At 36.6% G+C, this 12,424-nt stretch overlaps 1 protein-coding gene across 5 annotated transcripts in view; it reads left to right on the plus strand.

The window, feature by feature from the left end:
• Positions 1 to 12,424, plus strand: part of HEATR5A (HEAT repeat containing 5A) — a 67,343-nt gene that overhangs the window by 8,037 nt on the left and 46,882 nt on the right. For all 5 annotated transcript variants that reach the window (XM_051806234.1, XM_051806239.1, XM_051806238.1 and 2 more), the window contains 6 exons: positions 3,319 to 3,402; positions 4,917 to 5,171; positions 6,198 to 6,409; positions 9,859 to 9,967; positions 10,482 to 10,631; positions 10,894 to 11,065. In XM_051806234.1, the coding sequence (XP_051662194.1) occupies positions 5,046 to 5,171; positions 6,198 to 6,409; positions 9,859 to 9,967; positions 10,482 to 10,631; positions 10,894 to 11,065 (769 nt within the window). In that variant the 5' untranslated portion in view covers positions 3,319 to 3,402; positions 4,917 to 5,045. The remainder of the gene's footprint in view (positions 1 to 3,318; positions 3,403 to 4,916; positions 5,172 to 6,197; positions 6,410 to 9,858; positions 9,968 to 10,481; positions 10,632 to 10,893; positions 11,066 to 12,424) is intronic.

Below are 12,424 nucleotides of genomic sequence, written 5' to 3' on the forward strand. Positions count from 1 at the left end.
TACATGCTTAGGTTGCACTCACATCGATTCATTGGCATGTGATGATGTTCAAAAAGCTGCAGTGACTGACGTGACATTCAGTCTTCCACCGTGCTTGCCTGGCCCCCTGTGTGGCTGTGCCTTGCCTCTGAGCTGGGCACAGTCCCACCCATGTCTGGACAGTGTGTGTTTTGGTTTGATGTTTTCTTCTGCACTTAGAAATTGCCTGATAACATCTTGCATACATAACAAGGATATATTTATTATTAATCAAATGTAGCTCATCCCTGTGTTCTGTGCTTGTGTTCTGCTTTACATAGGCTTGTAAACAGTCTGCCTTCTGCATTGTTCTCTGCTCTGGCTGCAAAACCAATAGAAATAAGTAAAACTTAATTTCCTACATTCTTGGCTTTCTTCTCACAAGTTTGCATGCATGTGCCCTTTTTTTATTGTTACTTTTGAAGCTTCATCAGTGTCCCTGGTGTGCAGACTTACTCTTGTTAGAGGGAGTCTCAGTAAGTGTTAGGGATAAGTTTTTTGCATGGAATAGGGGTTATACTGCTTTGTATGCAGTTTCATGGAACCAAGGTTTGCTTGTTGACCAGATCAGCTCTGTGATTTTTTAAAAATTTTTCTTTTTGCTGCATGTCCAGTTTTGTGTCTACAAAACTAAATCTTGCATAATAAACAGTGAGCCTTTGTAATTTAGTACTCATAGTTCTCCTGTGAGAAGTGCTAGCTTTTCTGACCTTGTTAGCAAGGTTTCGTTGTAAAGATCAGCAACTATACCGTAACAGTTTTTCTTTCTTTAATTTAAACTAAAAAATAAATAAATCTAGATTATTTTTGCAAACGTGTTGTCGTGGGTTGACCTTGGCCAGATTCTAGGCACCCACTAAAGTCGCTCTGAGCTGGGAGAGGTCACACAGGCAAAACAGACTCAATGTGGACTTAATACTAAAATTTATTACTAACAGGATAAGATCTAAAGAGTGAGAAATAAGATAGTCTTAAACACACTTTCCACTCACCCCTCCTTCCTTCCATGTTCTCCCTCCTCCCCCTGCAGCAGTGCAGGGAGACAAGTCCACCCCTCGGGCAATAGGTCTTCCAAATCTGCTGTCCTATAGGTCACTCTTCCATGGGCTACAGGGGGACAGCCTGCTCCACCATGGTCCTGACCACAGGTTATGGGGGAGCCACGGCTCTGAGTCATTCCCCTGCTCCGTGGGGTCCCTCCCACAGGTAATAGTCCTTGATGGACCGCTCCAACGTGGTTCCACCCCTCAGGCAGTAGTTCTTCCATATCTACTGTCCCGAGGGTCACTTCTCCATGGGGTGCAGGGAGGGGTCTCTTCTCCCCAATGGTCCTTCATAGGGTGAGCTGTACCGATGTGGATCCCCCACAGGGCCATGAGTCCTACCTGGGAATAACCTGCTCTGGCGTGGAGCCACAAGTCTCTTGAAGGACTCCACTCCATCCTGGGCCTTCCATGGGGGGTAACGGCCTTCTTCCATGCATCCATCTGCTCCAGCATGGGCTCGGCTGCACCGCAGCAGGCTGCCCTGGCCCAGCCTGGCTCGACTCAGCCAGGGGGGAAGGGAGGACAGTGCCCGCTGGCAGGGGCCACTCTGCCACCTGGGCCTAGCCCGTGGAGCACCCCCCTCCACCCCTCGCAGTTTGCCTTGGAAGCTTTGGTGCTGTCAGTGCTGTCAGTGCTGTTTGGCTCCTTGGGTAGGACGGGCTCCAGCACAGTCTGCTCGTGAGGTGGGCCTGGGGCCCTGCGAGGACTCTCCGTGGGGCCACACACCCTGGCCCCAGCCCTGACCACCCCTTTGCAGGGGCTGCTGCTCAGCTCGGCCGGCACTGCCGAGAGCAGCATGGCCAGCTCGGCCGGGGCACCACTGCCTGCTCCGGGGTAGGTGCCAAGAGGCTCGGGCTGGGCTGCCACCACCTCCCACCTTGCAGCGGTGGAGGCGCCAGGACTGCCCAGGAGCTTTGGTCAGCTCTCCCCTGGCTCGAAAATTCTTTCGGGCAACAAACTTGTTCTTAAATATTTTATCACAGAGACGTTACTATTGCTCCTAATTGGCTCGGCCTTGGCCAGCGGCAGGAAGTCCCTCCTGTAGCCAGCTATCCTTGGCATACTTGGGGGGGGAAACTTCTAGCAGCTTCTTACCAAAGCCACCCTATGTAGCCCCCTGCTACCAAAAACCCAGCCACCTCAACCCACGACACGTGTTTATACAATTGAACCGTCTTCATTTAGAAACAAGTTACAATAATAGCTTCAGATGGCTTTGTCCAGTCAAGTGCTAGAAACCCCTGAGGGTGCAGATTCTGCAACCTGTCATCACCAATCCCAGTGGCTGATAATCCTTACAGTGAAAATCTTTTTTCTTCTATCAAGATGGAAGCTTCCTTGTTTTAATTATACCACTTTTATATTATTCCCTCCCATACACATCAATAAAGATCCTGTCTTCATCTGCTTGATAATCTTCCCTTGTGAAGGCATTTCTTAAGGTCCCCTTGAACCTTCTCTTCAACAGGCTGAACACTGGTTCACCAGGATGAAAGAAGTTTGAATTATTCTGAAATCTACATACACTTTTGATTTGTTTTCAACATCAGTCATTTGAAGACTGATTAAAAAGTGAATACTTTTTAAATAAAGTATTCACATTCAACCTCTATTTCATGTCCTGCCAGAATAAGTTCAAGTTGAATGAGTTTTAAAAGGAAATGTTTTGCCCATGGGTTCTTACATTAAAACTATATCTAGGAACTAGGAAATGGATTGATAATCCTCACGTCTTGTATCCATAGTATTGTACATGAATTTTTCAGAACACGTGAATCACCTATGCCAACTCTGCTGGTTGTTGGTCTTGACTTGAATGCTATCGTGTTGTTTATGGCTATTTATTATAGCATTCCAGTCTAATATAATGAATATTTTGCATCTCTGCTTTTTTAGATATATTGAAGTAATGTAGGTCTTACAAAAGCACTGAAATACTCTTGTATTATGCTGTTTGAACTTACTTTTTTTAATGGTTTAGAATTAAACTAAGTTAACAAAACAAATAACAAAGGCAGTTTCAGTAGTTAAATGAATCCAATTGCATGGTGTATATGGTGCATCTGCCCAATTTAGATGTAACATATAGAGAGCTAATAATATTTATGGAGCTCCAGTCTTTTTTGGTGAGCTATCACTTAATACAAATTTTCAGTATTGCAAGACTTTGGAATTCTTGTTTTCTGTAGAAGCTACACTTGTATCCCCTGTGCTTTCTTTCCTAAAGTTGATCTTTGTATTAATTATTTCCTAGGAAATCAAGTTCTTAACATCCTTTATACAAAAACCTGAAGCAGCAGAGAGGTAGTTTTTACAATGAGGAGAAATTATCTTCTAGGTAAGTTAAGTGCCCATGTCTGGTTACAAACTATGATCTTTTCAGTTGGGAAAAACAGCTACGAGTTGTAATCCTGAGCTGTATGTGTTAAGTGGATGTTACTGTGGTAGTAGGTGGTTTAGAGATGGTAGACATTGGACATGCCTTGGGTGAGGGAAAAAAAGACGTATTTGTGACCTGTACCTGTAATTTTCATGCTGAGTAGTGATGAGACTCCACTCAAATACTCAGTGAAATATGTAATCCTACTTTTTTTTGTATGTTGCAAAAAAATGTGAGGATAGAGCTAAATTCCGTGGGTGTTCTAGGAGCGACATAACTGGTAAATTATGAACTTCTGTGTACCTAGTTAGATAAAATATGTATATATATGTATAATGTATATAATATGTCATATATGTATATTATATAAGTATAATGTGTTATGTGTATTTATATCTGCACATCATTTTATAGTGTGGTACCTTTTCAAGTGGCTTGGTATTTCAGGTAGATTTGAAGTGACAGTTCACTACAGTAAATATAATACGACTTATTTTCTCTGTGAGTTACTTTGACATAAAAATGCATAGAAAATAGTAAAGGTAACCTTCTGCTGTGCATTTGATGACAACCTGAGTATTGAATTATTTACCAGTGCTTTATACTGCTGTTTACAGTTTGACGGATCCTTTTACACTATAATATTGTTACTACATAGGAAAAAATGTGTTCAGCAGTCTTAATGTCCTCTGAAAAGGATAACTTTTTTTGAGTTTAAAATATAGGTGACCATATTTTAACCAGAATCTCCCTGACTATTTTTGTTTGTGAGGCCTACAGAGTATTCTATTTTGTATTTTGAGGCTATATGGCATTTAAACGTAGAAATTCCAAAAATAGTCTGAGAGACATAAGTAAAACATAACTTCTTTTTGGATTTCGAGTTTTTGAGGTTTTTTTTTTTTTCAGGTTTGGGTGTTTTCTTTTGTTTTTGAGGTTTTTTCCCATAAAAAAAGAGTATATTAGAGGTTTGTTCAGCGATGAAATTCTGGATTTTTTTTATGCCTTACTCGGCATTGAGAATACCTAAAGTGTTTGAATTAATATGTTAACATTTATATTTATGAACATAATTAAAAGGAGTCTGTTATATGTAGGTTGCGGCTATTGCTACACTTAGCTCTAGATAGCAAAGTCATTATGTTTGGGTTGGTCATTACTTTCAGGTATATATATGATAAAGGACTAGAAAACTTCACTTCTTGCAAAACAAGGAGAAGGAAAATCAGAAGTTCAGTGAGAACCCCCCTGATATATTGTGAAGTATATTTAACTTTAGCTGGCGTATTACATCAATACCATTATCTCATATGAAAAACTTAAGTATTACTAAAGATCGCTACGTAAAACTGCTATAATTTATTTTTTATATTGTTTTCCTTTAAAAATTTTATTTTAATAAATCAAGCATAAATATAATATGATATAATCATTGACTTTCTATTAACGTTTTTTTTTCTTTTTCTGTTTAGCTGTTCAAACTTCTGATTCATCAGATATTAATGAGGAAGAAAACCTGACTGATTAACACAGCTTCGGTAGTTTGTTGGGTTTTCTTTTCATTCCACAGTGTTTGAGAGATTTGAGGAAAATTTCAAGGAATGGAGTTAGCTCACAGCTTGTTGCTTAATGAAGAAGTGTATAACCAGCTTGGTGGATTTCAAAAAGCAGAGTTCATTTTTGAGTGGTTACAGTATTTGGAAAAACTTTTACCAGTGACTAGCAGAGTAAGTATAATGAGATTTGAGAAGAAAATCACATTATATAGTTATTTCTTTCTGTCGTTTTGCTATTTTGTTTAAAAGCAAAGAACAGTATTCAATTTCATTTGCCTCATGTCTTTCATTTACAAGCAATGAAAGTATATTTAGTGTTAGCAGCAACTTTCTAAATGTTACAAGAATTTGGTCACAGCCCTTCAAGTGACAGAACCACTTGTCCAATGAAGGGAATTTTAATTAGTTGTAATTCATATTATTGCTGCAAGATTTTGCAGCCCCATTGTGAAGAATGTCAGTCATGCTTCCACCTGGCATTGCACAATTATTTGATAGTTCTCTAGCAAGCAAGAAAGTAACATCTTTCTGTTCTTTTTTTTTAAATTTTTTCTAATCAAATGATAAAAGATCTGTTTCCAGCCAACTCTCCAATTGATTAGTTCACTGTTTAGAGTATGTTAAGTTGATTGTGTAGATATATAAGAGTAAACCGACCCAAATAACGGTATTTAAGTGTTTTTATTTGTGATGAAAATATGTAAATGAAATATGGTGCTACACTATTTTTTTTAAAAGAGTATTAAAATAATTTATTTAAGACTGGATGATTGTTTTAAGGGAAGTTCTTTCCTTTCTAATACTCAGGTTCTTGAAACAGGGCTAAAGTTCTTCTTTGATACTAAAATTACTATATATCTATTAATTGTTTTATTTTAAAGCAGGCAAAGCAAGAAAAGGAAACTTTGTTTTAGAAAGATATAATTATATTAATTGCATAGGAAAATACACTTGCAATGCTACTAGAAATAGTAGCTCTGAAAAACGTATTGGGTTTTTTTTAAGAAGAAGAATAAAATAGTCACATACTTGAAATGTCTTTTCTTTAAGCATAAAAATGAAGTAAATGTCCATTTGTAATTAAGAATGTCATTATCAGAATGGTAATAATGAAAAGTAAAGATAATTTACATTAATTATCTTTAACTAACTTTTAAATTTAACTGAATTTTAACTGGTTACGGATTTTATTTCCAGGCTGATATAAGGGAAAACCAGAAGAAACTGGTTGAACAATTGACTTCTTTGTTAAACAATTCACCAGGACCTCCTACCAGACGGCTTCTTGCCAAGAATTTAGCTGTAATTTATAGCACTGGAGACACTTTTTCTGTTTACCAAACAATTGACAAATGCAATGAACTCATTCGGAGTAAAGATGACTCACCAAGTTATCTGCCTACAAAACTGTAAGTATTTTTTGAATCCCAAACTTCAAATTCAGTAATAACAAGAGAGACAGATTGACACGGTGAGCTGCATCTGAATTCACTACCACAGGATACATAATAAAACAAAGATGGTGCTAGTGCTAGATATTGTATGTGTGCATCAGGAACCAAAAGAGTAGAAGAGAATTGGTGGTCTCCAGCCAGACAGTTGAAAATCAGGCTGGGGAGATACCAGCGATGGATAACAGAGTTATGAGGGCACAGCTGTTTGAAAAACAAGGAGAAGGGAATAATATTGCTGAGAAGATCAGTGAAACAGACAAGTACCACTCCAGGTACAAAATACAGTTACTGAGTACATTTCTTAATCCAACTGGAAAACTGGACATAGTTAAAAATGTTTGTAACTAAACGCCTGAAACCTAGCCCACGGAACAGAGAAACATCAACTGTTACTTCAGAATGGGAAACCAAATCTTTATGTGCAGAAATGTTGTAAGTAACCTTCATTCCTGAAACAATGCACATCTTTGACTATAATGAAGAAAATTAAAGGTAAAGGTACAGATAGTAAAACATCATTGTGCATTAATGATATGGTATTGAAAGCAGAGCAGAATATGTCTTCCTCCTTTACTTTGCATGCTAAATTTGTTTCTGACAACCCAAGTAAAGATTTCTGAAAATAAATTTTGCAAGGAGTCAGTTGTATTTTCCAATACCATAATTTTTTTTGTTTCCCTCTTGTTCCATGTGACCTCTTGTGCAGTCTTTTGAGTTAAGAATAAGTTTGCTATAAAGGGTCTAAGTCTTGCAGAATAAATTATGCTATACTACATTCTCAACTATGATATGCCATTAACATTATAGTTGAGTTGTAGTGTAGGACAGAGCTCTGCAGGTCTTCCTTGCTTCAGCTGCAATATGCCAGAGGGAAGTGGGAGGATGTCAGCATAGCAAGGAGGGATGATGGAGTCCATTGGCAGCAAAGCAGTAATGGCAGATATCCAGAGTCAGAATGCAGAGAAGTAACTGGGGGAGAAAGAGAGAGGTGGCATTGTTCAGAATGCTCCTGGATATGTAAGCAGTAGTGAGGAGAGGAAATAAGAGATTGCAAAAAAAGTAACGGTAAAATATGGTTTAATTCAAAAAAGTTTTGGAAAAAGTATTTCTGATACAGCTGACACTGAGGCTGAGGCTACACAAAAATAATTGGAACCACAGAGCTGTTTACGGAGTAAAATCTTTCATCTTCGGTTGCAAATATATTAAATACTTGGTGTTCAGTGTAGAAAAATTGCTTTTTTTTGCGTGATCTTGATTAAAGTGTTGTCTTTGTTTGCCATCTGTCCTTATTTAGCATACATGCCCGTGCTGTCTCATAGCAACACTTAACCATCAGTGTTCACAATATGTTAATACACCCGGGAACTCCTTTAAATACAGTTCCAGTGAATCATTCTCTTATCTCATAAATTATTACTTTTCTTCTTTGATGGAAATATTTTAGGCAAGCACTTTAAACATAACCTTAGCTAGGTGCTTATCTGCTACTAAAAGTCAGTGTGATATGAATACAATACCAAATCAGATAAACAGGTTATGCAGTGTGAATGCAACTTATTAATTAACTTTAAATGATGAAGTTTTTGAAATATTGACAAGGGCTGCTTTAAACTATAAGCATTTGCCTGGTCTGCAAACTTTTATAGCTTATCTCAGTGCTATTTTACCACGTTTGAGTATCTTAGCTCTGGATTTTTGTTGGTGCCTCTCCAAGTACAATTGTTAAGGCAAAATTTAAGAGAAAACAGTTTAGATGTATCTTTCATAGAGAGTTGTGTATCAAGATAGAGGTGTGCTGCTAGGGAGGTAGAAACAGGGGCAGAGAGGCTTTTCCCTGCAAAACTTGTAAAAATTTACAGGCTTCCTTGGAAACTTCTGGCTGTTGCTTACAATTTGACAGTTAAAGTAACTCCACAATTAGTACAGTTTGGACTTAGTGAAGAAACATTTGTGGAAAAAGAAAATAGACAACTAGAGCTGTGATGCAATCCTAGAAGGCAGGTACGAGAGCTTCCTCAGTCCTATGCTTTGAACTTTCATAAAAACTTAAATGTTGATGTGCAGAAGTAACTAGATTCCCATCTTTAGTTGACTAGATGTTAGTTATCAACAAGTATGGTCACTCTGTTGCTAGAAATCACTGTTCAATACTGATTGACTCTTTCATGCAACGCTGAAGCAGTACATGGCAGTACAGCCAAATTTCTAAGAGTGTTTGCAGGTTATACTATGATGTAATAAGGTAGTTTATTTGGTTGGGGTTTTTTATATGTCTGTTAAATATTCCTTCTTCAGATTATTAAATAGATATTATTTAATCTTGAAGCTAATTAGAGAAAGTATCTGTGACCTTCAGATGCTCAATTTAGTAGTAAGATGGGACAACTGTAATTTTATGCCCAGGCACACCATGAACAAAATTAAAATCCAAACTGTTGGTGTGTACTGAGTTGAATAAAAGCAATAATGAAAAATGCTTTTTTAATGAAAATAGTATTTTGGTATGATAAGAGAGAAAGAAGGCTTTGTTTTTCTTATTGTGCTGTGTAACTTATGTGAAACTTGAATGCAGTTGGGGAATAAGGAAAATGTTGTTTTGTTGAAGGGGATGCTGAGCAATGTCTGCATATTTAAGTAGGTTAAGCCAAAGAGCTGAAAGCTGATTAAAGAGATAATTTTTTTTTTCCTTGTAGTCATAAAACTAATTGGTTTAATTTATAGATCTGTCAATACAAAAGCAAAGTGTTTTCCTTAAGTAATTATTCAAAGGAAAACATTCTTTCATTAGGCAACTCTTTATTTCTTTATTTTTTTTTTGCTCAATATTAGCAATTTTTTCTTTTGCTAATGGAGAGGCCAATGAGCACACAGAGTCCAGCTGTCAGATATTTCACCAGGATGAAAAGGACATGGGTTTATAGTTTTATTTCCTTCTTATGTATTGTTATACATAAATGACACAATTGCAATTACTAGACCATTTACAGTCTACTATTGGCCATCAAGTTGTAAGTAAACCTTTGTGTGACTACTTCTGGCAGCATCTGCTGTAGCACAGTGCCATAGACTGCATGACACAGAGCATGCTTGGTAAAAAATTAGATAAGTTTTAAAAGTGGATATGGAAACCCTATTCCTATTTTAAAATTTATTGGAAGATTGTATTTACCTGAATTCTTATATTGTGCAAGTTATTTTCCCAACCCTTGTATTTGCATTTCTCGTAGAGGGTATGTACCACACACAGACCATTTTTTTTCCCTTTCCATAATCCACTTATGTTTTTGGGACGTTCTGTTCAGTTATTTTGCTGTTTGCCCACTGATTACGTTAGTCTCTTAATCCCTTTCATCTCTTACTGCATCCGTTTTCACACGTCTTTGGATTTGCTTTTGTTTTAGTGCTGCGGTGGTATGCTTGGGCTATTTATACAAAAAATTGGGAAGAATTTTGGGAAACAGTTTTACTGACACCGTTGGGAATGTGCTTAAAGCAATGAAGAATGCAGAGGTATTGGAACAGCATGTTTAAAAAATGATTGGAAAAATAACAGGATGTTTACTGTTGGTAGCTGGACCAATGAGTAAGAAAAAATGCATGATACCAATTTATGAAAAAAAATCATGGAAAGTCAGATAAAAATCAGTGTCTAAATTCCAAAGAAGTAATAACGAGTTAATGGATGATGACTAAAAAATGATGGATTGTAGCTTTTTTCAATCTGATTTCATGAAAATTAGAAAATTTAATTGCGTTATTAATGAGAACCTTTTTGCTATAGCTCATACTTTGTTTTGAATTTTGTTCTTCTATTTAGTATTTTTCAGTGGAACATAGAATTACTGTTTTCATTTGCTTATAGAGTTTTAGGGCAAGTTATCTGCTTTAACTTGCTTCAGCATAAATAGATCTCCAAAAGTCTAAAAGACCCAACCACTGTTTACCTATTTCAGTAATTGGCGTTTTGTATTTCCAAGGATCTTAGGATTACAAATTTTTAACTTTTCTCATTTTCATTTTTCAGTCTCAAGGTCGTTATGAAATCATGCTTAGTTTGCAAAATATATTAAATGGTTTAGGAGCTGCTGCTATCCCCTGTCACAGAGATGTTTACAAAGCTGCCCGATCGTGTTTGACAGATCGATCCATGGCAGTCCGCTGTGCTGCTGCAAAGGTAACCCACTCTAATAGCTGTTTTTATTAAGTAACTCCCTAAATAAAATTCTGTTTTAATGGGTGATGAACACAGCAGTAAATACATTGTTTGCTTATCTTTATTTCTTTAATATTACCTTGGCAGCAAAAAACAAGTAATTTTAGTATGAGGCAACATGCTTATTTTGTTAGGAAGAACTCTGTGTACTCTGTACCAAATTAAAATTTTTACTGACTACTTTCCCGTGTTGAAACACTTTTATTTCCCTTTTTTTGTCTAGTGTCTTCTTGAACTTCAGGATGAAGCAGTATTTATGTGGACTACAGACCTGGATAGTGTTGTGACCTTATGTTTTAAATCCTTTGAAGGTTCCAATTATGATGTACGATTAGCAGTTTCAAAACTTTTAGGCACAGTATTGGCTAGAGCTCTAACGTCTAAGCAGACAAGAGGTAAAGTATATACTTTATTTACTGAGTCCTCACCTGTAAATATTTGTTAGATGATAAGAAATTCTCAAATTCTATTGAAACCTGAAGTAAAAATCACAATTAAAGCTTCATCTGGCTGTTCATATCTCTGGTTTGGTCTTTTCTGTAACTTTTTTCTTCTGAAGTGCTATGCTTTTGGTGGGATATATATATATATTTATTTATTTATAAAACAATAAACAAGGAAAAGTATTTGGTAAAACTGTTTTTCTCTATTATAAGATTGTTTTTCTGTGGAGAGAAATTAGTAACCTGAGGAATTTAAAGGCCAGATTAATTTAAGCAGTTAGAAAGAACCAAGATTTGAGGCAGTGTCTCTGTGTCAAACGAAAAAGTTAAGGATACCTTCAAGCTATTTTTCTGCACTAATCAATATCACATCGGGATTGTCCAGCAGTACTAATATGATCAGAAGCAGAAATTAGCATGCAGTTTTGTTCATATAACAACCATGTAGCAGCTTTTGCTGACAGACAGTACTTGAGCTAACTGAAGCATCCTAGCACAAAGTTAACATCTCTAATATTTGGTGTCATACAGACTAGGTGGTTTTAGTCCAATCTTAGAAGCCCAAAGCTAAGTATCTAACTATAATCTAAGCAAAATATAACAGGACGCAGAATAAGTGTGATTCAGACTGATTGTTCTGCTTTTAATGGCATCAGAGTAAACCTTCAGTGCAATAAGCAGCAAATGACAAAATCACATCCCTTTAAGCCCAACTTACTGTCTTTCAGAATACTTGAGGCTGTATATTTGTGTAGTAGAGTCTGAAGTCTTGATTTATTAAGTATTTTCCTAAGAATCATTTGGAGAGTATTATTGTGTTACAGAAAACAGCACTTATCTTTTCTCAGTAAAGTAAAAAAAAATAATATTCTGACCTCTTTGTAGCTTCAGTGGTTTTCTTTAATCTTTGTAAAAAATGTAGTTGTTATTTCTGAAGTACTAAGATAAAGTTATATAAGAAGCTTATAAATTATTTCATTGACTGTTTCAAGGAGTTTTGTCCTTATTGGAGTTATTTTTAGTTAAAAAGAAGTTACAACTAAGTGAGACAGAAGCTAGGTGGGGACTAGAAGGGGCTGGGGGGAGAGGTGGAGGGAGCAAATGAAGGAGTTAGTCTTGAAGTTTATGTATTGTATCTGATGACATGCTGATATTGAGTTGTTTACTTTTTTTTTCAGCACATAATTATCTTGAATCCTCTCATTCTTTTCCCATTTCAATGCTTTCAAGAGAATGAAAAATGCAGTGAAAGTTTTAGGTCACTTAGTTTGTGTTGTGTGCTGTCATCATGCTGTTTGCAGACATGTCCCA

Source organism: Manacus candei, unplaced genomic scaffold (assembly GCF_025592945.1).
Source record: "Manacus candei isolate 608988 ecotype Guabito, Panama unplaced genomic scaffold, ASM2559294v1 h1tg000067l, whole genome shotgun sequence".
Classification (NCBI taxonomy): domain Eukaryota; kingdom Metazoa; phylum Chordata; class Aves; order Passeriformes; family Pipridae; genus Manacus; species Manacus candei.